We start from the raw sequence: 24,997 nt of genomic DNA, 5'->3' as shown, positions 1-24,997 counted from the left end.
GTTCTTTCTCTTTCGTTCTTTCGTCCGTTTGTTCGTTCTTTCTTTCTCTTTCATTCTTTCTTTTGTTCATTCCTTCTTTCTTTCATTCCTTTCTCTTTCATTCGTTCTTTCTCTCTTTCTCTCATTCATTCGTTCTTTCTTTCTTTTCTTCTTTCTTTCTCTTTCTCTCATTCATTCGTTCTTTCTCTCTTTCGTTCTTTCTTTCTCTTTTGTTCTTTCTTTCATCCGCTTGTTCAATCTTTCGTTCTTTCATTCTTTCTTTTGTTCATTCGTTCGTTCTTTCTCTCATTCATTTGTTCTTTCTTTCTTTCTCTCTTTCGTCCGTTTGTTCGTTCTTTCTTTCTCTTTCATTCTTTCTTTTGTTCATTCCTTCTTTCTTTCGTCCATTCTTTCTTTCTTTCTCTTTCATTCTTTCTTTCATTCCTTCTTTCTTTCTCTTTCGTTCTTTTTCTTTCGTCCATTTGTTCGTTCTTTCTTTCTTTTTCTCATTCATTCGTTCTTTCTGTCTCTCTCGTTCTTTTGTTCATTCGTTCTTTCTCTCATTCATTCGTTCTTTCTCTTTCGTTCATTCTTTCTTTCTTTCTTTTTCTCTTTCTCTCGTTCATTTGTTCTTTCTTTCGTTCGTTTGTTGAATTCTATTTCAAATAAATGCTGTTCTTTTGTACTTTCTATCACATTTCCACAAATATTGTTTTCAGCCTTGATAACAATAAGAATTGGTTCTTGAGCAGCAAATCAGCATATTAGAATGATTGGTAAAGGATGTGAAAATTCAGGAATAAATTATATTTTAAAATATTAAAATAGAAAACAATTATATTACATTTCACAGTATTACTGTTTTACTCCATTTTTGATCAGATAGTTTAAATTAATACTAGTGTATATCTGCACTTAACGTCAGAATCTTTGATCAGTAATGGGCTATTACCCGGTTTAATGTGAATCGTCTTGTTCTGTGATAGGTCAGTGATCGTGGAGGCGGAGTCCCGCTGAGGAAGATTGACAGGTTGTTTACGTACACATACTCCACTGCCCCTCGTCCTCAGATGGACACGTCTCGAGCCACTCCTCTGGTCAGTGTGTAACCTCTCTGAAATCTGACATACTGTCTGCATCTCAGGGTCCCACTTTAATTTTTTTAATGGTTAGAAACTGAAGAGTTGAAATAGCTGTGGCTTAGTGATTGGCTTACATGCTCAGACAAATGGATGACAAATAGTGGTTAAACGGATCGTAGTTGATCCGTGATTCGTACGGACCAAGCCCCAAGGTTCGGCACGCATGTGAACCGCGGATTAATTGCAAAATTTTGTTCGTTCTTTCTTTCTCTTTCATTCTTTCTTTTGTTCATTCCTTTCTTTCTTTCGTCCGTTTGTTCGTTCTTTCTTTCTCTTTCATTCTTTCTTTTGTTCATTCCTTCTTTCTTTCGTCCATTCTTTCTTTCTTTCTCTTTCATTCTTTCTTTTGTTCATTCCTTCTTTCTTTCGTCCATTCTTTCTTTCTTTCTCTTTCATTCTTTCTTTCATTCCTTCTTTCTTTCTCTTTCGTTCTTTTTCTTTCGTCCATTTGTTCGTTCTTTCTTTCTTTTTCTCATTCATTCGTTCTTTCTGTCTCTCTCGTTCTTTTGTTCATTCGTTCTTTCTCTCATTCATTCGTTCTTTCTCTTTCGTTCATTCTTTCTTTCTTTCTTTTTCTCTTTCTCTCGTTCATTTGTTCTTTCTTTCGTTCGTTTGTTGAATTCTATTTCAAATAAATGCTGTTCTTTTGTACTTTCTATCACATTTCCACAAATATTGTTTTCAGCCTTGATAACAATAAGAATTGGTTCTTGAGCAGCAAATCAGCATATTAGAATGATTGGTAAAGGATGTGAAAATTCAGGAATAAATTATATTTTAAAATATTAAACTAGAAAACAATTATATTACATTTCGCAGTATTACTGTTTTTACTGCATTTTTGATCAGATAGTTTAAATTAATACTAGTGTATATCTGCACTTAACGTCAGAATCTTTGATCAGTAATGGGCTATTACCCGGTTTAATGTGAATCGTCTTGTTCTGTGATAGGTCAGTGATCGTGGAGGCGGAGTCCCGCTGAGGAAGATTGACAGGTTGTTTACGTACACATACTCCACTGCCCCTCGTCCTCAGATGGACACGTCTCGAGCCACTCCTCTGGTCAGTGTGTAACCTCTCTGAAATCTGACATACTGTCTGCATCTCAGGGTCCCACTTTAATTTTTTTAATGGTTAGAAACTGAAGAGTTGAAATAGCTGTGGCTTAGTGATTGGCTTACATGCTCAGACAAATGGATGACAAATAGTGGTTAAACGGATCGTAGTTGATCCGTGATTCGTACGGACCAAGCCCCAAGGTTCGGCACGCATGTGAACCGCGGATTAATTGCAAAATTTAACCATAATAGAATGAAAGTTTATCAATTGTACGTGTTTACACACGCAAGCGATTTTAAACCATTCTAGCGAAAGAAAAGGCAAAATGGAACTCGATTTGTTTTCTATCACAGCCACACAAACATGAAGCTTGCACATGCAGAGAGGCACGTTTGACTGCGCGCGGACACCACACTGAACCATCTTTCCTATCTCATTCACTATTTGCCTTTGAACTAGTCTTGCGTAAAAAAAAAAAAACAATCTTACTGACCTCAAACTTTTGAATGATGGTATAATAATAATAATAATGTATTTTTATTTATTTTTTTATCATCCCTGAAGGCTTTGTCCACCGAGTCTATCGAGAGGCTTCCCGTTTACAACAAATCTGCCTGGAAACATTATAAAACCATCCACGAAGCCGATGACTGGTGTGTTCCCAGCAAAGAACCCAAGGACATGACCACCTTCCGCAGCTTCTAGTCTTCAGCAGACCAAATAAAGCGTCTTACCTTCATCTGTCCGCCCCTGTGTAGATCAGGATAGAGGAACAAAAGAGACCCGGGCTCAAAGGAATATATAAAAGAGCATGCTGAAACACTACATGTTTCTAGTATGTTCTAATGAAAAGGTACCAGATGTTACCAGTGTTATAAGTTCGCACAGGTGTTGCTAGTGCCATCACATCCCCAGACAGACAATTTAGGTTGTTGTCCTTCTGCTGTATTATTTTTGAGTGTGATCCAGTATGTGTTTAATGACCTATTAATCTTACATTTGGATGTGTAAGCCAGTATATATTTATTTGTCTGTCATCACGAGACAGACTAAAGTGTTGATCATTTTTGCTTTAAACGTACATGTTGTGATTTGGGAAATCAAGCTTGTGTGTCACACAGCTGTGGGCTATAATATATACACCAGCATAACTGGTGTACACTCCGTGTGCAGTCCCATTTTGTTTTCAGTTTTTTTTTTTTTTTTAAGTGAGAATGTAGTGTGAAGAGTTTGAAAGTGTTAAACGCTTCTCACCATTAGAAAATGTTCAGCTTCAACTTAGTAATGAACAATTCCCGCACTTAAATGACAAAAAAAAAAAGAAACCAACGCATGTACGTGTGTGAACTGTCTGCTTCTTTAAACCAGTTTGAAACCGTTCAAGTGTTTAGCAGTTTGAAACTCATCCGGTTTCAACAGCAGTCCTCTACTGGACACAGACTGTGACTGCAGACTCAGTCATTGCGCTTTTCTGCATGTGCTTTGACTTATTTTCTTGAGTCATTTGTGCAATTATTAGTGTTTTTGTGATTTTTAGAGGATGTGTGAAGTCAGTTCACACAGGTTTCCTACCAGAGTAACCAAAGATACATCTCTATTACGTACATTTACAGCCCCACGAAGTATCAAAATGCAATTTTTTTTTTTTTTTTTTTTTTTTTAAAAGAGTTTTTCTATTATTTGAGGTTTTTGGGGAGTAGGATTTGTTTTCCAGTGCAGTGGCACTCAAACTTTAGTGTACAGTAGTGATGGGAGAAAAGAACCACTTTGAATCGAATTCGCGAAATGATTCGAAGCGCTCTAAACAACACGCTGGTGACGCAGGCTGCTCAGAACTGTCTAAATGCACCAAAAAACTTAAGCCAGACACATATCAAAACCATAGACTGTATAGAAACATGGATGTAGTGTCCGTGACGTCACCCGTAGGTTTCCGAAGAGCGTTTTTGAAGCTCAAAAGTGGGCGGAGCTGGCCGTCGCCATCTTGGTAGTGCGTCACTCCCGGATAATCGAAGATGGGTAAAGAGGCGGGAGCTGGTTGTTGAAACCACGCCCACCTAGCTCGACGGAGGTGACCGCAGCGGCAATCCACCTGTCACTCAAGTGGCCACGCCCTTAATTATGCAGAACTTTAAGGCTTAATATAATTTAAACGGATGAGTTATAAAAAAATTCACCCCCCTCACAGTTGTCATGAAGGGCAAAATTAGCTATATAGACCAAAATCTTTTTTTGAACCAGGCTGTAAACGTTTTTTTTCTGCTGTAAAGTTGGGCCTATAAAGTCTATGGGATTGACTCACTTTTGCAGCCTGCCTCTAGCGGCCAGTTGATGAATTACAGTTTAAGTCACTTCCGTGTTGGCTTCACAAGAGCGAGCGGGAGGTTGTCGCTTGATCAAAACCCACAGCAAATGTTTTATTTTAAATATAATCTACTAAATGCAAATAAGAAAATCAAATACCAATAAATATGAAGTTTCTGCATGTGTTCTTTTATTCATTTGCAGGGCTTGGCTATAAGAGGCCATTAACTACTAATCTTTCTTTTATACAAATGTCATTGAAAATATCGGCAAATCCGAGATCAGGTTAAATAAAACGCATAAAAACGTTCACACAGATGACGCAACGTAGGTTCATCTCCTGAAATAACGTGACTTCGGCAGACTCACGGGCTTGAAGCAAATGATTCGCAAAGGTTTCGAAGCTTCAACGAAGCAGTGCTTCGAAAGCGCCCATCACTAGTGTACAGATCTGAATCTTCTGCTTTTTAATAGCTAACTGAGCAGTGACCGAACAGACTTTCTCCACGTTTACGGTTTAAAATCAGTTCTGCTGTGAAGGGAACTTGAAAACACACCGTTTCTTTTCTTTTACAAGAGGTGAAAGCATTTATTTGTACCAGATAGAAAGCTTGATTTTTGTCTGTTCAAAATCATCTATTTCACAAGGTAGAAAAATATAACCACAGAATCACGATGACATGAGCACAGGTGGCGTCTCTTTGAAAACGACGCTTACAATCAGTTGATAATCAGTATTTCAAATTCATTACACCCTCTGTTACAATTTGGGCCATGGCCACTAATAAAACTACGCTGCTTTCTGTAACAATTGTGTATTTTTTTAACCATATCCATAATATAACAGCAGTAACCGTCCAAATAAAAACAACAAACGTGATGTACAAACACCTTTCGCTTTGAGTTTCACTGCTTTTCAGAATTAGCAAAATGGTTTTGCCCAACAAGCTATTCTACTTAGTAGAAAATGTGTACAAAAGTTAATGTCTCTTCCGTAAAGCTATGCTAATAGTGGTGTATTAAATATCTCATTTGTACATTTATAAACCATGTTCCCCTTTGTTTCAGTAAAAATATAGTGCTCAATATCACTCGACTGTACAAGGATCCAAAAAATGACTAAGAAATCTTTTTAAAAGCACTATTCGTGCCACAATATTAGCGGCAAAGTTGGCATCTAAATATTTATATATCCCTTACCAAGATTGTTTTTTAATAGCCCCTACAGCGGTATCATAAAATACAATTAAAACTAATAAAAGTTTTGGTCTGCTATAAATTGGACAGCCATATTAATTTTCTTACAAGCTAGTCTAAAAGAAAAAAAAAAATCTCTTATTACTCGGAACACTGCAAAGATATTTTTCTTAATCAGTATTTTGTCTTGTTTTCCAGTAAAAACGTCCTTAAGACACAATTACTTGAGAAGCAGAGATATAGATTTGTTTTAGAGGACGGGTCTTGAGTTAAACGCAATTTCTTCTTCTTGGGAATTTAAGCTTGTGGCAAAAACAACAACAAAAATAAACATTTAATACAATTTTGTACATTCTCCGATCTGTCTGAATCTGTAAGTCACCTCTTGTTATGCAAGTAGATTTATCTTGTTTTAGGGATGTGGAGATATTTGACTGAAAATAAAGACAAAATACTGATTAAAAAAAAAAACATTTGCTTTTCTTTTTACAGCACCCTGTAAACACTTTTCTAAGTAAATGCACTACCTGTAGATGCACATTCTGCTCATATTTGTGCTGCACAGACTGAACTGAAGAGAGTAAACTGTGGTCTTGTAAGCAGCTTCATTAGTGTTTCAGGATGACTGCCTATTACTGACTGAATGCATTCATAGCGACTCCTCTAGAACGGCTCATGCGTGTCGGAGGAACTGCCTCTGGAGTGTGTGGAGAATTAAAGTGAAAAGATGAAGAAACCGTGATGCTCTGAACATCATCAGCACACGGAGTCAGTGCTGGCAGGCAGCCGTCCGCTGCGTCTGGCCTCTTTCTCCCGCTTCTCCCGCTGTTTCTCCATCTTCTCCTGGGCTTTCTTCATCTCCTTCAGTTTCTTCTTGATTGTGGCTCGGTCATTCTGACTGGAAACACCCAGAGCCTGTGGAGAGCATTTCAATTCACAAGTAATCACAAGCAAAATACAATTAAGCGACATCTTAAATGTTACAGTGAGATGCATTTTCTGAAATTTGTGCTTGCAGTTTAGCTTCGGCACGGAATGAGAGGGATGGCCGAATCATTCATAAACCGTTCTCCTGAGCCATATCTTCATTCTCACAAGGCATTTTTTATTTTCACGCTGGTGTAACAAATCAGTCTGGATCAGCGGAGGAACTTATGTTTGAATTATTGTAATTGGTAAAAATAAACACGTCATTAAATATCATTCTTAATAAGCGTGGGTGATACACTGTTTGAAACCAAGTAGTAGAAATGTGTTAATCTGTATACATTTTTTATTGCAGTTTATTTAGACTGAAATATGAAAAAAAAATCTAAATGTATAATTTTGGATAGGTCTACCATTATTTTGTAATTATCCTAAGGATCATTACGTTTTCAGTACTTTATAATAACGTTTCCATAAAATGTGTGTATTTTGTTATCAGTATAACTGATTACTACTTTTTACTTTTAGATTTATAATGTTTTTAAATCTCATAATCAGACTACAATTACTTTTTTTAAATACATGATTGCATATTATTCACACAATAGCAGTAAAATTGATCAATTCTTCTTAAATCATCATTTTTCAAAAAAAGGCTATAGCCTATATACGTTAGGAAAGTTTGTAATTTGGTGCATTAAACATTTTTTAGAATATAAAAAAATCATAAAAATAATGTCATCCCGATGCTCCGTGCAAGTTTCTATGGAAGCCCGTTTCCGCCACTGAATAAAAAATAAAAAATAAAAATGGTTATTGTGACTTTTTTTCTCAGAAGTGTGATATAAACTCACAATTGTGAGTTATAAAGTCATAATTGCGAGAAAAAAAGTCAGAATTGCGAGTTATAGTCAGAATTGCGAGAAAAAAAAAGTCAGAATTGAGAGAAAAAAAAAGTCAGAATTGCGAGAAAAAAAAGTCAGAATTGCGAGAAAAAAAAGTCAGAATTGCGAGTTATAAAGTCAGAATTGCGAGTTATAAAGTCAGAATTGCGAGAAAAAAAGTCAGAATTGCGCGAGAAAAAAAAAAGTCAGAATTGCGAGTTATAAAGTCAGAATTGCAAGAAAAAAAGTCAGAATTGCGAGAGAAAAAAAAAGTCAGAATTGCGAGTTATAAAGTCAGAAATGCAAGGGAAAAAAAAGTCAGAATTGTGAGAAAAAAAGTCAGAATTGCGAGTTATAAAGTCAGAATTGCAAGTTATAAAGTCAGAATTGCAAGTTATAAAGTCAGAATTGCAAGTTATAAAGTCAGAATTGCAAGTTATAAAGTCAGAATTGCAAGTTATAAAGTCAGAATTGCAAGTTATAAAGTCAGAATTGCAAGTTATAAAGTCAGAATTGCAAGTTATAAAGTCAGAATTGCAAGTTATAAAGTCAGAATTGCAAGTTATAAAGTCAGAATTGCAAGTTATAAAGTCAGAATTGCAAGTTATAAAGTCAGAATTGCAAGTTATAAAGTCAGAATTGCAAGTTATAAAGTCAGAATTGCAAGTTATAAAGTCAGAATTGCAAGTTATAAAGTCAGAATTGCAAGTTATAAAGTCAGAATTGCAAGTTATAAAGTCAGAATTGCAAGTTATAAAGTCAGAATTGCAAGTTATAAAGTCAGAATTGCAAGTTATAAAGTCAGAATTGCAAGTTATAAAGTCAGAATTGCAAGTTATAAAGTCAGAATTGCAAGTTATAAAGTCAGAATTGCAAGTTATAAAGTCAGAATTGCAAGTTATAAAGTCAGAATTGCAAGTTATAAAGTCAGAATTGCAAGTTATAAAGTCAGAATTGCAAGTTATAAAGTCAGAATTGCAAGTTATAAAGTCAGAATTGCAAGTTATAAAGTCAGAATTGCAAGTTATAAAGTCAGAATTGCAAGTTATAAAGTCAGAATTGCAAGTTATAAAGTCAGAATTGCAAGTTATAAAGTCAGAATTGCAAGTTATAAAGTCAGAATTGCAAGTTATAAAGTCAGAATTGCAAGTTATAAAGTCAGAATTGCAAGTTATAAAGTCAGAATTGCAAGTTATAAAGTCAGAATTGCAAGTTATAAAGTCAGAATTGCAAGTTATAAAGTCAGAATTGCAAGTTATAAAGTCAGAATTGCAAGTTATAAAGTCAGAATTGCAAGTTATAAAGTCAGAATTGCAAGAAAAAAAGTCAGAATGGCGAGTTATAAAGTCAGAATTGCGAGAAAAAAAAAGTCAGAATTGTGAGATAAAAAGTCGCAATAACCATTTTTATTAATTTTTTACTCAGTGACGGAAACGGGCTTCCATAAGTTTCAAGATATATATATATATTTTTTATCCCACAGCTTTATTCATAGAATCATATCCATCTTTTAAAAAAAGCCACTGTAATGTCCAAGTATTCAAAATGAGCCAAAATAAAGATATTTCTAATCACAATACAAACACATGCATTTAATACTGCCGCACTAATGCCCAGTTGATGTCAGTTCTCTTCAAAATATATCCTTCTATGAGAGCACAGACCGCTCACCTTGAGTCTGTCACTGTCCAGGTTGAGGAGCTGCTGTCCATCGATGGCCTGTGTGCTGAACTCAGGTGTGTACTGATCCATGTTCATACCCATCAGCCAGTGACACACCTGCTGGGACGTCCAATCAGAGACGGGACGGTTCTGCCAATGATACTCCTTCCCTCCAGAACAAGGCTCCTCATCCAGCATCTAATACACACACATATCAGCCAGGTGAATCTCATGCTCCTAGAAACTTAGTACATATTAATACCATGGTACTTTTTGATTACTGTAGAATATAATGAAAGGTGAATGCATGAATTCTGTGCGCAGAACTTGTGAATGTTATCTAACACAACATCATGCATGCATCTGATCCTCACGGTCATGCAAAAGCAAACACTACTGAGAGCAGCCACATGAAAACAAACGGGGAACGGCATCAGCACACACACGCAGTGCTTCAAGCTAAAAATAACACAGGAACTACACGAGCGAAGGGGCGGGAGGCACGAGACAATACTTGACCTTCCAGATGGTTACAGGAAACCCATGCAAACGAACGGCGGTGAGAGCGTCATGTCTGATCTGCACTCACCTCGCTGGAGGAGAAGGTTAATGTATGAGAGCGGCCTGACAGGTTGGGCTCCACCACCAGCCCAGAAAAATCTGAAGCAGGACTGCTGGGGTTCGAATCATCTAGCACTGACAAACTCTGGAAGGGGCACAGAGAGCGGGATTTGTTATCCAAACACAAAGATCGGGGGAGTTTCAGCGATTTACATCAAAAGAATGAGCATCGGGGAAAAGAACTTGGTGTTACAACATCAACAGTCCTACAAAATGACTAGAAATACTACTAGAAGTGTCAGACCGATACACTGACCAGACTGATCAATCAACAAACATCGAGGTCAAATCTACTGCAATCTGTTTATCAGAAATATTAATTATTTAAAGGGGTCATATGATGCGATTTCAAGTTTTCCTTTCTCTTTGGAGTGTTACAAGCTCTTGGTGCATAAAGAAGATCTGTAAAGTTGCAAAGACTAAAGTCTCAAATCCAAAGAGATATTCTTTATAAAAGATAAGAGTCAGCCACACCTACCTAAAACGGCTCGTTCTAACACACCCCCACATGTCTACCTCACTATGTGGGAAGATTTGCATAACGCCGCCCTTGTTGTTTGTCATTTCTCCGATCACAAATGCAGACATGGTTTCATGTTTACGAGGCGTGATGCAACGCAACGCGTAAAAAGACAGTATAAGTCATTATAATCAGTTATTAAGTCCCCACTGGATGCAACAAAAGGCTCGTTTGTAATGGGTTTTAATGTTTTTGTCTCGTCGCTCCGGCCTGACACGGCATCACAGTATGGTAAGGGGCGTAACATTTCCGTCACACGCTTGAGGTATTCGGCCAATCACAATGCACTGAATAGCTGGCCAATCACAGCACACCTCGCTTTTCAGACCGATGAGCTTTGTAAAAATCGACGCATTTCAGAAAGGCGGGGCATAGAGGAGAAACAATAATGTACAGTATGTGGAAAATAATGTTTTTTTTTTTTTTTACCTTAAACCGCATAAACACATTGCATTACACCAAATACACCAAATAATGTTCTTTTTAGCAACATCATATGACCCCTTTAAAGGTATTGACACTGGATATTGACACAGATTTCATGAATCAGTTTGATTCTGATTCACAAGCTCGATTCGATCTGATTTTGATCTCGATTCATTTGGTTATATGCAGTATCAGCTACAGTACATGTAAAGTTAAAGAAAAAAATCTCCCAACCAATGCTCAGTTGGTACATTACTATAATATTAAAGGTTAAAATGAACATGTCCAAACTATAAAATTCAATTGCTATTTATTTTTTGATATAATAATCAACACTCAAATAAGATTGAGCTGTTGAAATCGGTTCATCAACATGAAGATCAATTACAATTGTGTAATTAAAATTGTCAAGCCAACTTTATTAATATTGCATTATATTGGATATTTATAACTCATATCGGTCACCCACCACCTCCCTACAACTACTCTTTAGCTACAACTACAACAAGACAGATACACACACTAAACCCAACCCGATCTCACATGAATACGTAACTATTTTATGAGGTGGGGATTTCAGATGAATTTGTACGATGTAAAAAAAAAAAAATGTTTTTATGATTTTTAGTAAAAAAGTAAGCATGAAGGTCCACCCATAAACACAACCATCACTGGGGTGCAAGTAGATCGTACAAAAACATACGAATGAGATAACAGTTATGTAAAATAGTTATGAATTGCCATGAGACTGTGTTGACTAAACCAGATAAGCAGTGAAATGCATCTACATTGATTTGACAATAAAAGCCTGTATTTGAAATCTGAAATAAATTAAAAAAACATCACTTGAAGAAAAAGAGTAAATCAAATCAGCATCATGCATCTAGTGCACCGCATTCAACAAAACTAATGCGATTCTACAAATATTAAAACTCAACATATTAGGTTTGATATTTAGCTAGAGTTTCACTACATTGCTAGACGAAATCTGACATCTATGAGCATTCATAAGAGAAAATATACTGTACCAAATCTAAGGAGCGACTGAACAGAGAAGACCAGGAGAGGTTTGTCTGTTTGGGAAAAGAGGTTAATAATATGACAGCACTGTCTGAAAGCTTTACCAAACGCGCTTCAGCTGGAGCTGATGAAACCGAGAGGGCTCAAAGAGCTGCTGAATTCATTTTCTGACCCATGGACCGAGTCTGTTTGGCTCAAGCCTGATGAATGATCACATCCGTATGGCTGCAGGAACATTTCCACGCTACCTCCTCCTTAGCAACTCACAATTACAAACAAACTAAAGCAAGTCCAGCTGGATGGCAGATATTTCTTGTGTTTATTATTTAGTTTTGTCGTGTGCTTAGCAGAAAGCTGGTTTGTTCTCCCATTTGACTCACTTTAACCAGAAACTTCAGGATCAGTACGATTTTTTTTCTTATTTTTTAATCAATACTTTTATTCAGCAAGGATGCATTCAATTAATAAAAAGTGACAGGCAAGACTTTTACACTGTTAGCAAATAAATTCTATTTCAAATAAAGTTCTTTTGAACTTTTTTTTTTTTCCAAAGAAGAAACTGTTTGATAATAATCAGAAATGTTTCTTGAGCAGCAAATCAGCATATTATTATGATTTCTGAAGGATCGCGTGACACTGAAGACTGGAGGAATGATGCTGAAAATTCAGCTTTGATCACAGCAATAAATTATATTTTCAAATATATTACAATAGAAAACGGTTGTTTTAAATTGTAATAATATTTCACAATATTACTGTATTTTTTGTCAAATGAAATGGCAGCTTTATTGCAAAAACATTAAAAAAAGATCTTCTTGACCCCAAACTTTTGAACAAGTAGTGGGGACATTTTTAATGAATACAATATCATTTTGGTGTCTCTTGACTTTTTTTTTTTTTTTTTTTTTTTTTTTAAAGCCCATGTTTTTATTGTGAGAAGCATTAAAAATACACTGAACTATTATGTAACGTATGATTAATTTAGAATGAATACTATCTAGATTTAAGCACATCTAATGTCTTAATTTGATCACTTTTATTTGCTTTTTGTGCTTGTTTAATATTTATTCCTTGTTTAATGTTTATTCTCATATAATCACTTTTTGTACCCCATTTGTGACCCTGGAGCACAAAAGCAGTCATAAATCGCTGGGGTATATTTGTAGCAATAGCCAAAAATACATTGTATGGGTCAAAATTATTGATTTTGCTTTTATGCCAAAAATCATTAGGATATTAAGTAAAGATCATGTTCCATGAAGATATTTTGTAAATTTCCTACTGAAAATATATCAAAACTTAATTTTTGATTAGTAATATGCATTGCTAAGAACTTCATTTGAACATTTTTAAAGGCGATTTTCTCAGTATTTAGATTTTTTTGCACCCTCAGATTCCAGATTTTCAAATAGTTGTATCTCGGCCAAATATTGTCCTCCTGTCCTAACAAACCACACATCAATGGAAAGCTTATTTATTCCGCTTTCGAGAAATGTACTCTTATGACTGGTTTTGTGGTCCAGGGTCACATATGTGGAACGTGCCAAATATTCATATTATTTAGCCCTACAACTGCAAGGGTCAAGATTTCAATGACGATATAAATTACAAGATTTCACATTCCACATATTAAGATAACCATTTTATAAATAAAGTTGTAGTCATGCATACTCATGCATGGAAGTCAATTCGTGGTCATTATGTTTTGAAGATCTATAATAGTTCTGGACTAGTTTTAATCTGTGCAAGAGAAGCAATCCTGGAGCAGAAGTGCTCTGTGATAGAAGTAGTTGTCACCTTGTTTTTGGAGCTGTGGCTGTGTTCGCTGGCGTCTGCAGTGGTGTATGGGAGACTGCTGGAGGAGGACGACGGCTCTCTGTCACGGTCTTTCTCTCCAAACCAGGAGAAGGGCATGCAGGTGGGGATGGAGGTCATGGACTCTGAAGGGGAGACTCGGGCCCCTGACTCCTCCAGTAACTCCGCTGAACCCCTACAACACAACACATTGAGACATGAGGAGAGGAAATACAAGCTCAGCGTACTGGAAGCAACGAGAAATGCATTCTAATGGCAACTTGTTTATGTTTGTTTAGCCGGTTTTGCACAAACCAATAGATAAATGTTGAAAAAGTACACACATGAAAAGATTTTGGAAAACCGCTTTCACACTGACAACTAATGTCAAACGGATTTGGATCCACATCAAAAGACAAAGTGTAAACTGTCCTCACTCTATATGCTTGTGAGTGTGTGTTCACGTGTACCTGCTGTCCAGTGACGCCCTCGTGGCTTCTTTGCTTAGTTTTTTCCCCTTTCCTCCAGATTTCCTTAAACCACTATCAGAAAACGCATTAAATAAAACACCACCACAATCCAAAATGAACTTACGATAAGAACGCAACAAATTAGATGCTCATTTACTTGCATTGTAAAATGCTAAAGGTGGGGAATTTTGCACCTACCCAAAATCTGGGAATCTTCTTTTGGCTTTTCCAGCCGCATCATTAGACTCTTCTGAAATAAAGAAAAGAATTATATCAGAACACAAGCACAGACAAACATCTGATGGCCAGGCTAACATGGATTGATAGCACTTCATTTTCAAGTGATTATGGCAGCATATATAAGCAATATCTCCGCTTCAGCCATAGTTTTGGTGCATTTGTGTGCATATCGTCCCATCCAAACTGTGATTGGCACAAATTGTGTCACATGTTTGTGCTTTATTTGACATTTCTTTAGTGAATTATGTCAGGAAACACAGTCGGGATGTGCAAACAAATGCCATCAGTGTTGTATCAGTAGACGCAATTAAAAAAGTTCAAAAGTGGTACTTGGTACGTGTGGTACTTTTTAGCAATTATCGTGCTTTAAAAAAAAAAACAGTAAATGTAAATATTTACATTGTTACAAAAAATACCATTATTTTCCCAAATTACTACTGATTATTAGCTTGTAGTTTGTTACACTTAGCAGGCATTACTAAAGATTTCAGATTTGTTATATAGACTCTAAATTATGATTGAATGAACCATGTCCAAATACCTGATAAACAACAACTATGCTAAACAATAAGTATTTTTAATCCTATTGCTGCTGCTGGGCGGAAATTACATGTCTATAGTAAAAAGCGCCATTCTACTGGGATCCTAAATCCAGCTTGTTACCTGCTTTGACCTCTTTGCCCTTGCCTTTAGACTCTCTCTTCTTTACATTCCGCAGGAAGCTGGAGGGGGAGGAGTCTTTAGGGGTGGAGAGGGCGGGGTCTTGAGGATCCCTCTGCACTGATTGGCTGCTGCCTGTAACAGAACCTTCGTCCTTCGGGTGGTTTGCAGGGGAAGATGTGACGACTGGCAGGGTCAAACTCTCCTGGATCGATCTCCTACGAGGCGGAGGAGACTCGGGACTCACAGACTGACTCTCATCATAACCCTGAGGTCAAAAACAAAGTTATTGTCGAAAACTGATGTTTTGGATTTTTTTTTTTTACAGCAGTCAATTGCTGATGAATTTCTTGAGCTCTGTGTGACCTGTGGGCTTCTCGCTGGCGAGCTGAGCGTCTCTTTGAGTTTACTGCGGGACGGCGGCTGCCGTTTGGATCTCTGGGCCAGCTGGGCCTTTGCGCGATGGGCGCTGGTGTCCAAACGCTCCGTCTCAGGGACCACCTCACTCCAGTCCGCTCCTGGAGAACAATTCATGGTTAACTTCAACTAAGGTTAGCTCTTCAATTGTATGAATTACTGCTCAGGGTCAAGTGCATTCGCTGTAGTCTCAACTGAAATGGTTTGAAAGTGACTTCAATGTGAACAATGGATAACAGACCATCCGGAGACTTAACTACCTGCTTTTAAATCATGCTTGAAAACGAACCTTTTCTCTCAGACCTACTCATAACTTGGCTATGTTAGCTTACTTCACGCCATGTTTTATTGGTTAATTTCATTCGCCATTATGGGTTTTCATTTAGTATTTGTTTTTTTTGTCTTATAGATTCAGATGTTAATTTTGAAACTATTGTGTTTGATTGATTGTTATTTTGTTATTGTCCACTGTGAAGCACCTTGGCCTGAATTAGTGTTATTTTAAGGTGCCATACAAATAAAACTGACCTTGACCAGTAACGCCCGTCTTCTTTGATTTGATTGGCCATCTCAGACCAACCTACAACTTTATTTATTTCTTCATTTTTGTTTACAACAAGAGTGGTACTTTGTACAGTTACAGAAAAGTTAATGTGCTGGGTTTAGTGTCTGCATAATACTGTTGTTGAAGAAACTGTCTGTGCAAAGCGCGCACTGTTATTAAAACAGGATGCATGCTTGACGCAGGCATATTTAATTATTGTCAGTATAATTATGCAAATATGAACACTAGCCCATTGTCTTATAACTTCAGTCTGGGCTCAGCATGATCTCACAATCACATGAATCCTTCTTGGATTTAGACAGCCATTAAAAAGCATTGAGATCGTTGACTTACCCAGCAGAATTGAATCTGCAGACTTACTGCCCGACAGTGGAGACTCATGACGACCAGATTCAAGCTTTGCCAGCTACACAGAGACAGATCGATCGGTAGGAATCAGAGAACGTGAAAGCTTTATGTGCGAGCTCAATTCAAATGAGGTGTGTTCATTCTCACCCTGCGCTGCAGATCCTCTATCTGAATTTTATATTTAGCCTCTCTCTCCTCCAGAGTTCTCCTTAAGTCCTCCTCCCTCTGCTCATACTCCACCTCTCTGCAACACACACACATCCAGCCAATCAGAATGTTTGTTTCTAATTTCTGCAATGTTACGATTAGATATGCAAATTATTCATTATCTCATTTAATATGCACACATTTTGCATACATTTCCAGAACAGAAATCTGAAGACTAGTCAGTTTCAAAATTCGGGTTTCATTTTGTTGACATGTTGGAGGTACATTTTTTTTTTTTACAGAGGAATATTTGGAGATCTCTTTTATCACTCCATAAATAAGAAAAATAACTGTTTTTATCACCATGTTTTAGGAATAAAATGTTATATAAATCTGCTAAATGATACATGAAAACACCCCTCTGTAAAAAAAACACTCAGAATATAGATAGGAATAAAACTGGAAAGTGCAATGTATGCAAGTGCTACTGAAGTGGCGATTTCTGGAGAAAAAAAAAATCATTTTAAGAAGACTGCAAGATATGAATAATTAAAATCTATAGATTAGATACATATATATATATATATATCAGCCATGGATCTACTCACCCACCATGGTTCCCGCATCGGAGCTCTGTCCGAAGAAGCCTATAGACCGGACCATCAGTAAGATGGTCACTATGAAGCCATAGAACCAACCAAACATAATAGGTCCAGTATAGGAGACTATAATGCAGGAAATGTCCCACCTAACCTCATATATATATATATATATATATATATATAAAAAACACATCCATGCAAATTATTAATGGAAAGCTTAGTGCTGACGTCACCACTCACTTCTGCTGATAGTCCTTCAGCAGTTTCTTGGCTTTGCTGTATTTTATATCCAGAGCTTCATATTGACTCTGCGTGTCATTGAGCTGTTCGTTGATGCTTTTGCAGAGAGCCTGAGCCTCCAGCCAGTTCTTTTCCATCTGAGTGATCCTCTCAGAGTTCTCCTGAACGCTCCTCTCTAACTGAGCTTCCCTCGCCTCCCACGCCGCACGCTCCTCTGATGACTCTCTCAACTACAGCATCAACAAAACCTTATCAGTTAAAACACACAGGGACTGCTGTATGATTGATATAAATGGATAAGAAGGCTCATAAGTTCTTACTCGCTCTTTCAGTTCATCTACTTCGGCTTCTGCAATAGTGTGTTTTATCTGGAGCTAAATTAAAACAGAATATACACAGAAATCATTAATGGCAATCTATTATAGGTAAGTGAAATGAAAGGCACAAAAGTGTGTTACCTCTTTAAATCTGAACGTCACTTGAGCGGCGTCCATGTTTGACGGCAGGAACATTTCCTCGCTCTCGGGCAGATCGTACACTTCCACATTCCTCCTGCCGAAACTCGAACCAAGGATGCCATCCTCTCCCCCTTCCTCCTCATCCTCGTAGTGCTCGTCCTGTCATAGAGACACAGACATGATGCAACGCACAAAACAAGAAACAGGCAGTCCAAAAATAGAGCCAAGTTGGGAAATAACTTATTATATATATTGAAAAAACCGTTGGTGAAACATTAACCTTTCAGAATTGTTCAGGATCCAGGCACCTAAAACAGGTATAAACTCCACTTCGGTTTTGAACAGACTCACAAATCCGTTTCCTCATTCAACATGGTGGATTTTTACATATTTTTGCATATGTGTGAACACTCAACAAAGCCGTTCTGGTGAAATTACAGCATGGCTAAAAAGTCTAAAGGTGTTTCTTTAACTCCAATTCCAGTCTAAACGTGTGGTCAAATGAGCAAAACTTTGACGAAATGGTAAAAAAGGTACATTGTCAACATGTACAGCAATGTATACTTTATGCATTGCTTTATGTATAGTAATGCATAAAGCACAGCTCGCACACGAGTCACTTTCAAACAAAGTCTATTTCGGTTGGTCAACGCAGCGATTTCACATGACTAACAAAACCTACATGGGGAACTTTTCTGCTCTTGTGCGAAACTTCCAGAACTGTATTACTATTGAAATGGATTCAAATGGATTTAATTTCTATTGAAATGGATTTTCATTAACTGGATTTCACAGAGTAACGGTAAATGTGAACGCACCTTAAAACGCTCTGACAACCAAAGATCCAAATAAACTAATAAAGGTACGTCTGGACCAATTTGGCAAGTTTTGGCTAGTTAGCATGGTCCAGCCCCTGCTGGTAGATGCTGAGCATGTGTTGGTAGGTTACCTTAAAAAAGTAATTAATTACTAGCTTCTAATTACATATTCAACGGTGTAATTAAATTACTGTATTAATAACTCTCTCTAAAAAGTATTGCATTATTTATTATTACTAAGTACTTTCTAAATTCCATATCAAACTCGACCAGTTGAACAATACAAAGATAGACATGACACTGCTCTTTTATTTCTTTTAACTAAATAATATAAAATTGCATAAATTATTCTTGAACTGACCAGGGTGATGGTTACATTAAAACGTGCATTTTTACATTAGATGTTAAATCCACTATTGTTTTAAAAAGAATTGCTCTGTAGTCTATACGTATTTAATGCATTTACATCAGATGTAACTGTAATTAAATTACAGAAAAATTAAGAGTAATCCTTTACTGTACTTTTACAAGGGAAAAGTAATTGAATTACAGTAATTAATTACTTGGTAATGCATCACACCCAACACTGGCTGTAACTACACCAATGCATGTTTCTTCATTGACACTGTGCATCATGAGGTAAAGCACTAACTGAGGAAGCAAGTAAATTGGTATCTATTTATGAATTTATAATAAATGCACTGAGACTTTCGGAACTACTTATTGAAATACACAGGAACAAACTAAATCATACTGATACGGAGTCAAACGTGTACAATGCGTAAGCAGTGGCGTAAGAAAAGAGCCCATGAGTTGTGTTTGACTGACCTCTTCAGTGGACTGCTCGTATGTGTCGTCCACCTGCTGCTGCTGCTGCCATTCCTGCTCGAGGGTCTCGCTGATCAGTCGGGCCACCTCACTCTGAGTACCTGGCTTCTCTCGGCCAATCAGAAATCTGCACATTGACAGGTGAGCAAGGCGGAAACAAGGATGATTACATCTGTAACGTATACTGATCTGCTGACATCAGGTAGAGAGGAAACAACAGAGCCTGTGTGAGTGTGTGCATTGTTTATTTGCATGCGGTGAACTCCTAGTCCAGCGCAGAGGTCTCCAAACCTGCTCCTGGAGAGCTACCTTCCAGCAGACTGCTGATTCTGCAGCCAGTGAGATTGTTTGCTCAACATTTAAATTATCAATTTCAGTGTTCGGTGCAAGCTGGTCCTAAAGCACAGAAACCCTCTACCTCCCCCAGCTCCACCTGTCTAGGATTTATGTATGCCTGTTCATTCAGCATATTTTATATGCTCACATCAGCATATCTGTGTATCTAGCAGTAGCAAGTCCATGTTTGCTCTGCGGCAGCGCGTGTAGCAGATCTGGCCTGATAAATACACAAAATACATAAACAGTCATATCCATTAACACGCTAAAACAATTCTGAGTTGTCATGATTGAACTACAACTATAAATATTTATTTAAAGGGGTCATATGATGCGATTTCAAGTTTTCCTTTCTCTTTGGAGTGTTACAAACTGTTCGTGAATAGATAAGTTCCCTGAAGTTGAAAAGACTAAAGTCTCAAAACCAAAGAGATATTCTTTATCAAAGTTAAGAGTCAGTCACGCCCTCCTAAAACGGCTCGTTCTAACACGCCCCCACATATCTACATCACCATGTGGGAAGATTTGCATAACGCCGCCCAAATGTTCACGCAAAGAAAGAAGGCGTAACTTTTATTCTCACTGTAGTTTTGTTGTTGCAGTCGCCGCCATGTTGTGGGGACGCCGTGTGTTTCGTTGTGAAAGCGAAACTACTTTGTTTGGTCTTCTAAAAGAGGACACGACTAGAAATCAGTGGTTAAGTTGTATATACAACACTGTTCCAGAACAGTTTAACCCATATATTCGTGTGTGTGCAATGCAGTTTCCTGGGAGAGTAGCCTACAATGCCGGTTTTCTGACAAATAATGCTGACTCTCAGACTATAAGTACGTTTTCATATTTAAAGAATTTGCCACTGAGTGACTGAATTTGAATTTGCCATTGAGTGCAGTGTAGAGTAGCGCTTGTTGTTTGCACAAATGCAGACAAGGTTTTATGTTTACGCGGCGCGATGCAACGCAAGTATAAGTCATTATAATCCATAATTATGTCCCCACTGGATGCAACAAATGCCTAGTTTATAATGGGTTTTCATGTTTTTGTCTCGTCGCTCCGGGACACAGCATCACAGTATGGTAAGGGGCGTAACATTTCCGTCACACGCTTGAGGTATTCGGCCAATCACAACGCACTGGATAGCTCGCCAATCACAGCACACCTCGCTTTTCAGACCGATGAGCTTTGTAACAATCGACGCGTTTCAGAAAGGCGGGGCATAGAGGAGAAACAATAATGTACAGTATGTGGAAAATAATGTGTTTTTTTAACCTTAAACCGCATAAACATTTCATTACACCAAATACACAAAATAATGTTCTTTTTTAGCAACGTCATATGATCCCTTTAACATTCTTTTATTTTAACAATTTATTTGAGAATAGTGAAGTCCACACCACATTTATTACGACAGAAACAATACTTTGGACTCAATTTTAGAATGATTTTTTTTTCAGCTGATAAACACTAAACGCTGGTTATATAATCGTTCATTTTGTTTGGACTGTTGAGGAATATGTTGTATATGTATATTTTCACTCCAGACTACACATTTGACTTAGATTCCATGATTATCTGTGGGGACTGATGTGTATACAGTAGATAGAAAGTAGATATTTTGAAGAATGTTGGTAAAAAAGCTATTGACTTCCAAATGCTATGGAAGTCAATGGCAACCAGCAACTGTTTGGTTACCTACATTCTTCAAAATATCTTCTTTTGTGTTCAACAGAAGAAAGAAACTCATAGAGATTTGGTGAGTAAATGATGACAGAACTTTCATTGTTGGGTGAACTCTTTAAAGAGTTTGAGCATTTACAATCCCAAAACTATATACTAAATAAAAACAATTTGTTTTTTGATTTCATAACTAGAAACTGTGTAGTTATATATTGCATGCGAGTTAGTAATTACACTGATTTAAAGTCGGCATGAAATGAAAAGTCACCCTATCTATTTTCCAAATGCATGGTATTGACCAGGTTTTGAGGTTGTCATTTTCAATCAAACTGCCAAGTCAATCTTCCAGTGAAATGACAGACTTCTCCATAGTGGGATATGCCCAACTTCTCCAGGCTTTCAGTCTGCTAAAACACTGTCCCTGCACGCTGACATTCAGATCTCAAAATCCACATCTCAAAATCCAATTAACAAACATTAGATATAAAGTCCCATCTTATGTCAAAATATGGACAAAATCTGCTGCTACTTCTGTTTCCGACTTCAAGTGTCATGCCTCACCACAAGCCTCTTTCGTCATGTAAAAACAACAGCTACTGTATGCTAGGTCACTTTACATGACAGTCAGATGGTCTAATCCTATCTATTTGTACAGTGTTTAAGGCCAGTTATGGTGGGGTGTTGACCATATTACATAAGCAAAAGTCTGACAACACAAGACTATTAGAAATTAAGACATCTGTGGTGATGGCATGCAGCACCTAATTACACACTAAACTAACTAGACTGAATGTAAGTATATTAGACACAGCAGGACCGACCTGACAGTTCCCTTCGTGTTCTTGAGGACGGTCGCAGCAAAGAGTTGCGTCACACCAACCAGACTGATGCTATCCACCTCCACAATCTGATCATTCACCTGGATCCTGGAACAGACAACGATGACCATGATGATATTACAGTGACAAAAGTAATACTGATTCAAATGTGACCCTGGACCACAAAACCAGTCTCAAGTGTCAATTTTTCAAAATTGAGATTTATACATCAGCTGAAAGCGGAATAAATAAGCTTTCCACTGATGTATGGTTTGTTAGGATCGGACAATATTTGAAAATCTGGAATCTGAGGGTGCAAAAAAATCTAAATATTGAGAAAATCGCCTTTAAAGTTGTCCAAATGAAGTTCTTAGCAATACATATTACTAATCCAAAATTAGGTTTTGATATATTTACAGTAGGAAATTTACAAAATATCTTCATGGAACATGATCTTTACTTAATATCCTAATGATTTTTGGTATAAAAGAAAAATCTATAATTTTGACCCATACAATGTATTTTTGGCTATTGCTACAAATATACCCCAGCGACTTATGACTGGTTTTGTGCTCCAGGGTCACATATGTCTCATAAAGCAACCATCAACGTATACTTAATTACAGACAGAACAGCCAATTGTTTTGGTGACAAACAACTATAACCAGTGCTGTGAGATGTTACTTTTAAAGCTCTGCCATCACAACAATGTCATATCTTGCAATACAGTATTTTTAACATTATTTTTGATTTAATAAAAAGCACCACAGTGAATATCTCTGCGGGTTGTAAGAAATTCTCTAGTGCCAGTCCAAATGTTTCATCTTTCGATTAATCTGAAGATCTCACCTCCCATCTCTCTCTGCAGCTCCGTCCTGCATGATAGTCTTGACGAAGATGCCCAGTTTCTCCAGACCCTGGTCTGCCCCAACACCCATCCCTATAATACTGATCCCCAGCCCTTTATCACCTACACAAAGAGAAAAGAGAGAGCAAGTCTTCATAGATTTCATTTTGCAATAACTGATGCAGACATACTCTAACATGTACAGTTCAAACAGATCATTTATTGGAATTAAACCAAAAACAGAATCAGAAAAATCGACAATGACTTTAAACATGAAGTTCAGCATCTTTGCAGGGATGTCCCTACTCATTTCAGATGCAAAGAGGCTAGCCAATTGGCTTGAGAGTGATTTTTTTGTTTGACCTGCGCTTCGTTCATCTCTACACTGCTGACAATGGACCTATTTTTGCCCATTAATGTGACCAAACCTTTAAAGCTACAGTAGTTTAATTCTAAGGTTGAGTGAGATGGAAAAGTCAGCATGCAAACTAAATTACGGATGTTACTCTTACATTATAAGTCAATTACAACAAATAAAACTCTACAGAGGTGCAGAATGAGGTGTTTAAAGGTATTCGATTCTAATTTAAATCAACCAATTTCACAAGTATGACTGATTTGTAATCACTCGATCTCAGAGAGAGCTGGAGTATTTTGTGAAAGACACACAGCCTCACCTTTCTCGATCTCCACGGGAAACACGTCCATCTTCTCCACCCGTTTCTCCAGCTCGTACTCGGCCGACGCCGCCACAGGATCCACATCATCGTTCCTCCGGTCGTACTCTTCATTAGAGAGCGTGCTGTACACCTGAAACCCCAGAGACACAACAGGCACAATAACTATTCGCTTACTTTCATCATCTTTCAGAGTGCTTATTATGGGTTTTATCAAGATGAGGCCCCTTCCTAGATCACTGGTCAGTATAACGCTGGACATCTCAATGAAGCCAAAACATCAAAGCTGTAATCAGCTTCTCTACAGTCGTGCCAAAGAAGGGCTTCTTTTCTGACACAATATCAGCAGCCCTTATTTATTACAGAGAAAATCACTTCACACACACACAAAACCATTTATTAGAGATTCCCCCATTCTTTAGTCAATGAAGTTTTACAAAAACGGCATACAATGAATTTATATGATGCTGCTGTGTGACTCTCTACAGAAACAGTCTAATGAAGAACAAGCAACAATCATAAAAGTAGGGATGCACGATATTATCGGACTGATATCGGAACTGGCCGATAATGGCTTTAATTGTAAATATCGGCATCGGCCCGATATGAAAAATGATGCCGATATGTCTTGCCATAAGAGGAATGCCTTAACTCACATGTGCTCAGGGTGTGCTAGCGATTAGATCACGTCAACAGTGTGGCTCATTCTTGAAGCAAAGTTTTGTCTGAATGATGATTAGATTGACTGTTTGAATAGCTGCATTTAAACTGAGAATGCACCTACAGAATGCGTTCTGTGTGAGATCGAGTAAACAGTAATAGCACGTGCAGAGTCCTAACGCCCGTTCAGTAAGGAGTTTTAATCTGTAGGGGGGACTGTTGGCCTACTTCTAATTAAATTAAAAGTAAAATAGCCTACACAAATAAGATTTAGACTGTGTTTCTGATTAAATAAAGCAGTAATTGATGTCATAAAATAGTGAGTAGGTTTTGATTTAAAGGTCAGAAGCTATAGCTTACATGAAAGAAAAATCTGAAGCATGACACTTGTAAATTAAATAATTTTATGTATACTGATTTATTCATTAATGCGTAATATGTTTTTTTTTTTTTTTTTAAACAAATCATAAGCTCTAAAAGATTTTCAGAATTTGTACAACTCTTTTGCTTTAAACCATCTACAAATGTTAAATCTTAAAATAAAATGTTAGGGTTAACACTGCATCTTTCTGGGGGGAAAATGCAGCGATTGATATATAGTTTATTTATAGCTATTTTCAAAGCTTCAATGTACTGTCAAAAAAACCTTCAT

At 37.2% G+C, this 24,997-nt stretch overlaps 2 protein-coding genes across 6 annotated transcripts in view; one reads left to right on the top strand and one right to left on the bottom strand.

Annotated features, from left to right (window-relative positions):
* The window catches only part of pdk1 (pyruvate dehydrogenase kinase, isozyme 1), a 7,567-nt gene extending 6,286 nt beyond the window's left edge, over positions 1 to 1,281 (top strand). Inside the window, exon 8 of the mRNA XM_016276268.1 lies at positions 966 to 1,281. Coding sequence (XP_016131754.1) covers positions 966 to 1,088 — 123 coding nt within the window. The 3' untranslated portion in view covers positions 1,089 to 1,281. The remainder of the gene's footprint in view (positions 1 to 965) is intronic.
* Positions 1,282 to 4,497: 3,216 nt separating this feature from the next.
* LOC107588233 (neurabin-1-like) overlaps positions 4,498 to 24,997 on the bottom strand; it is a 48,586-nt gene continuing 28,086 nt past the window's right edge. For 2 of the 5 annotated variants that reach the window (XM_016276264.1, XM_016276263.1), the window contains exons 3-20: positions 23,686 to 23,818; positions 23,011 to 23,131; positions 22,165 to 22,269; positions 19,331 to 19,457; positions 17,685 to 17,843; positions 17,547 to 17,600; positions 17,227 to 17,456; positions 16,385 to 16,481; positions 16,223 to 16,295; positions 15,274 to 15,425; positions 14,911 to 15,175; positions 14,206 to 14,257; positions 14,008 to 14,079; positions 13,541 to 13,733; positions 11,752 to 11,796; positions 9,746 to 9,862; positions 9,166 to 9,354; positions 4,498 to 6,598 (exon numbers count right to left, since the gene is read on the bottom strand). In XM_016276264.1, coding sequence (XP_016131750.1) covers positions 6,440 to 6,598; positions 9,166 to 9,354; positions 9,746 to 9,862; positions 11,752 to 11,796; positions 13,541 to 13,733; positions 14,008 to 14,079; positions 14,206 to 14,257; positions 14,911 to 15,175; positions 15,274 to 15,425; positions 16,223 to 16,295; positions 16,385 to 16,481; positions 17,227 to 17,456; positions 17,547 to 17,600; positions 17,685 to 17,843; positions 19,331 to 19,457; positions 22,165 to 22,269; positions 23,011 to 23,131; positions 23,686 to 23,818 — 2,343 coding nt within the window. In that variant the 3' untranslated portion in view covers positions 4,498 to 6,439. The remainder of the gene's footprint in view (positions 6,599 to 9,165; positions 9,355 to 9,745; positions 9,863 to 11,751; positions 11,797 to 13,540; positions 13,734 to 14,007; positions 14,080 to 14,205; positions 14,258 to 14,910; positions 15,176 to 15,273; positions 15,426 to 16,222; positions 16,296 to 16,384; positions 16,482 to 17,226; positions 17,457 to 17,546; positions 17,601 to 17,684; positions 17,844 to 19,330; positions 19,458 to 22,164; positions 22,270 to 23,010; positions 23,132 to 23,685; positions 23,819 to 24,997) is intronic. The other 3 variants (XM_016276265.1, XM_016276266.1, XM_016276267.1) reach the window with 3 other exon arrangements.

The sequence above is a fragment of the Sinocyclocheilus grahami genome, unplaced genomic scaffold, assembly GCF_001515645.1.
Source record: "Sinocyclocheilus grahami isolate Dianchi unplaced genomic scaffold, SAMN03320097.WGS_v1.1 scaffold100.1, whole genome shotgun sequence".
Taxonomy (NCBI): domain Eukaryota; kingdom Metazoa; phylum Chordata; class Actinopteri; order Cypriniformes; family Cyprinidae; genus Sinocyclocheilus; species Sinocyclocheilus grahami.
Note: the sequence above shows the minus strand (reverse complement) of the source record. Positions and strands in the feature narration are given on the sequence as shown.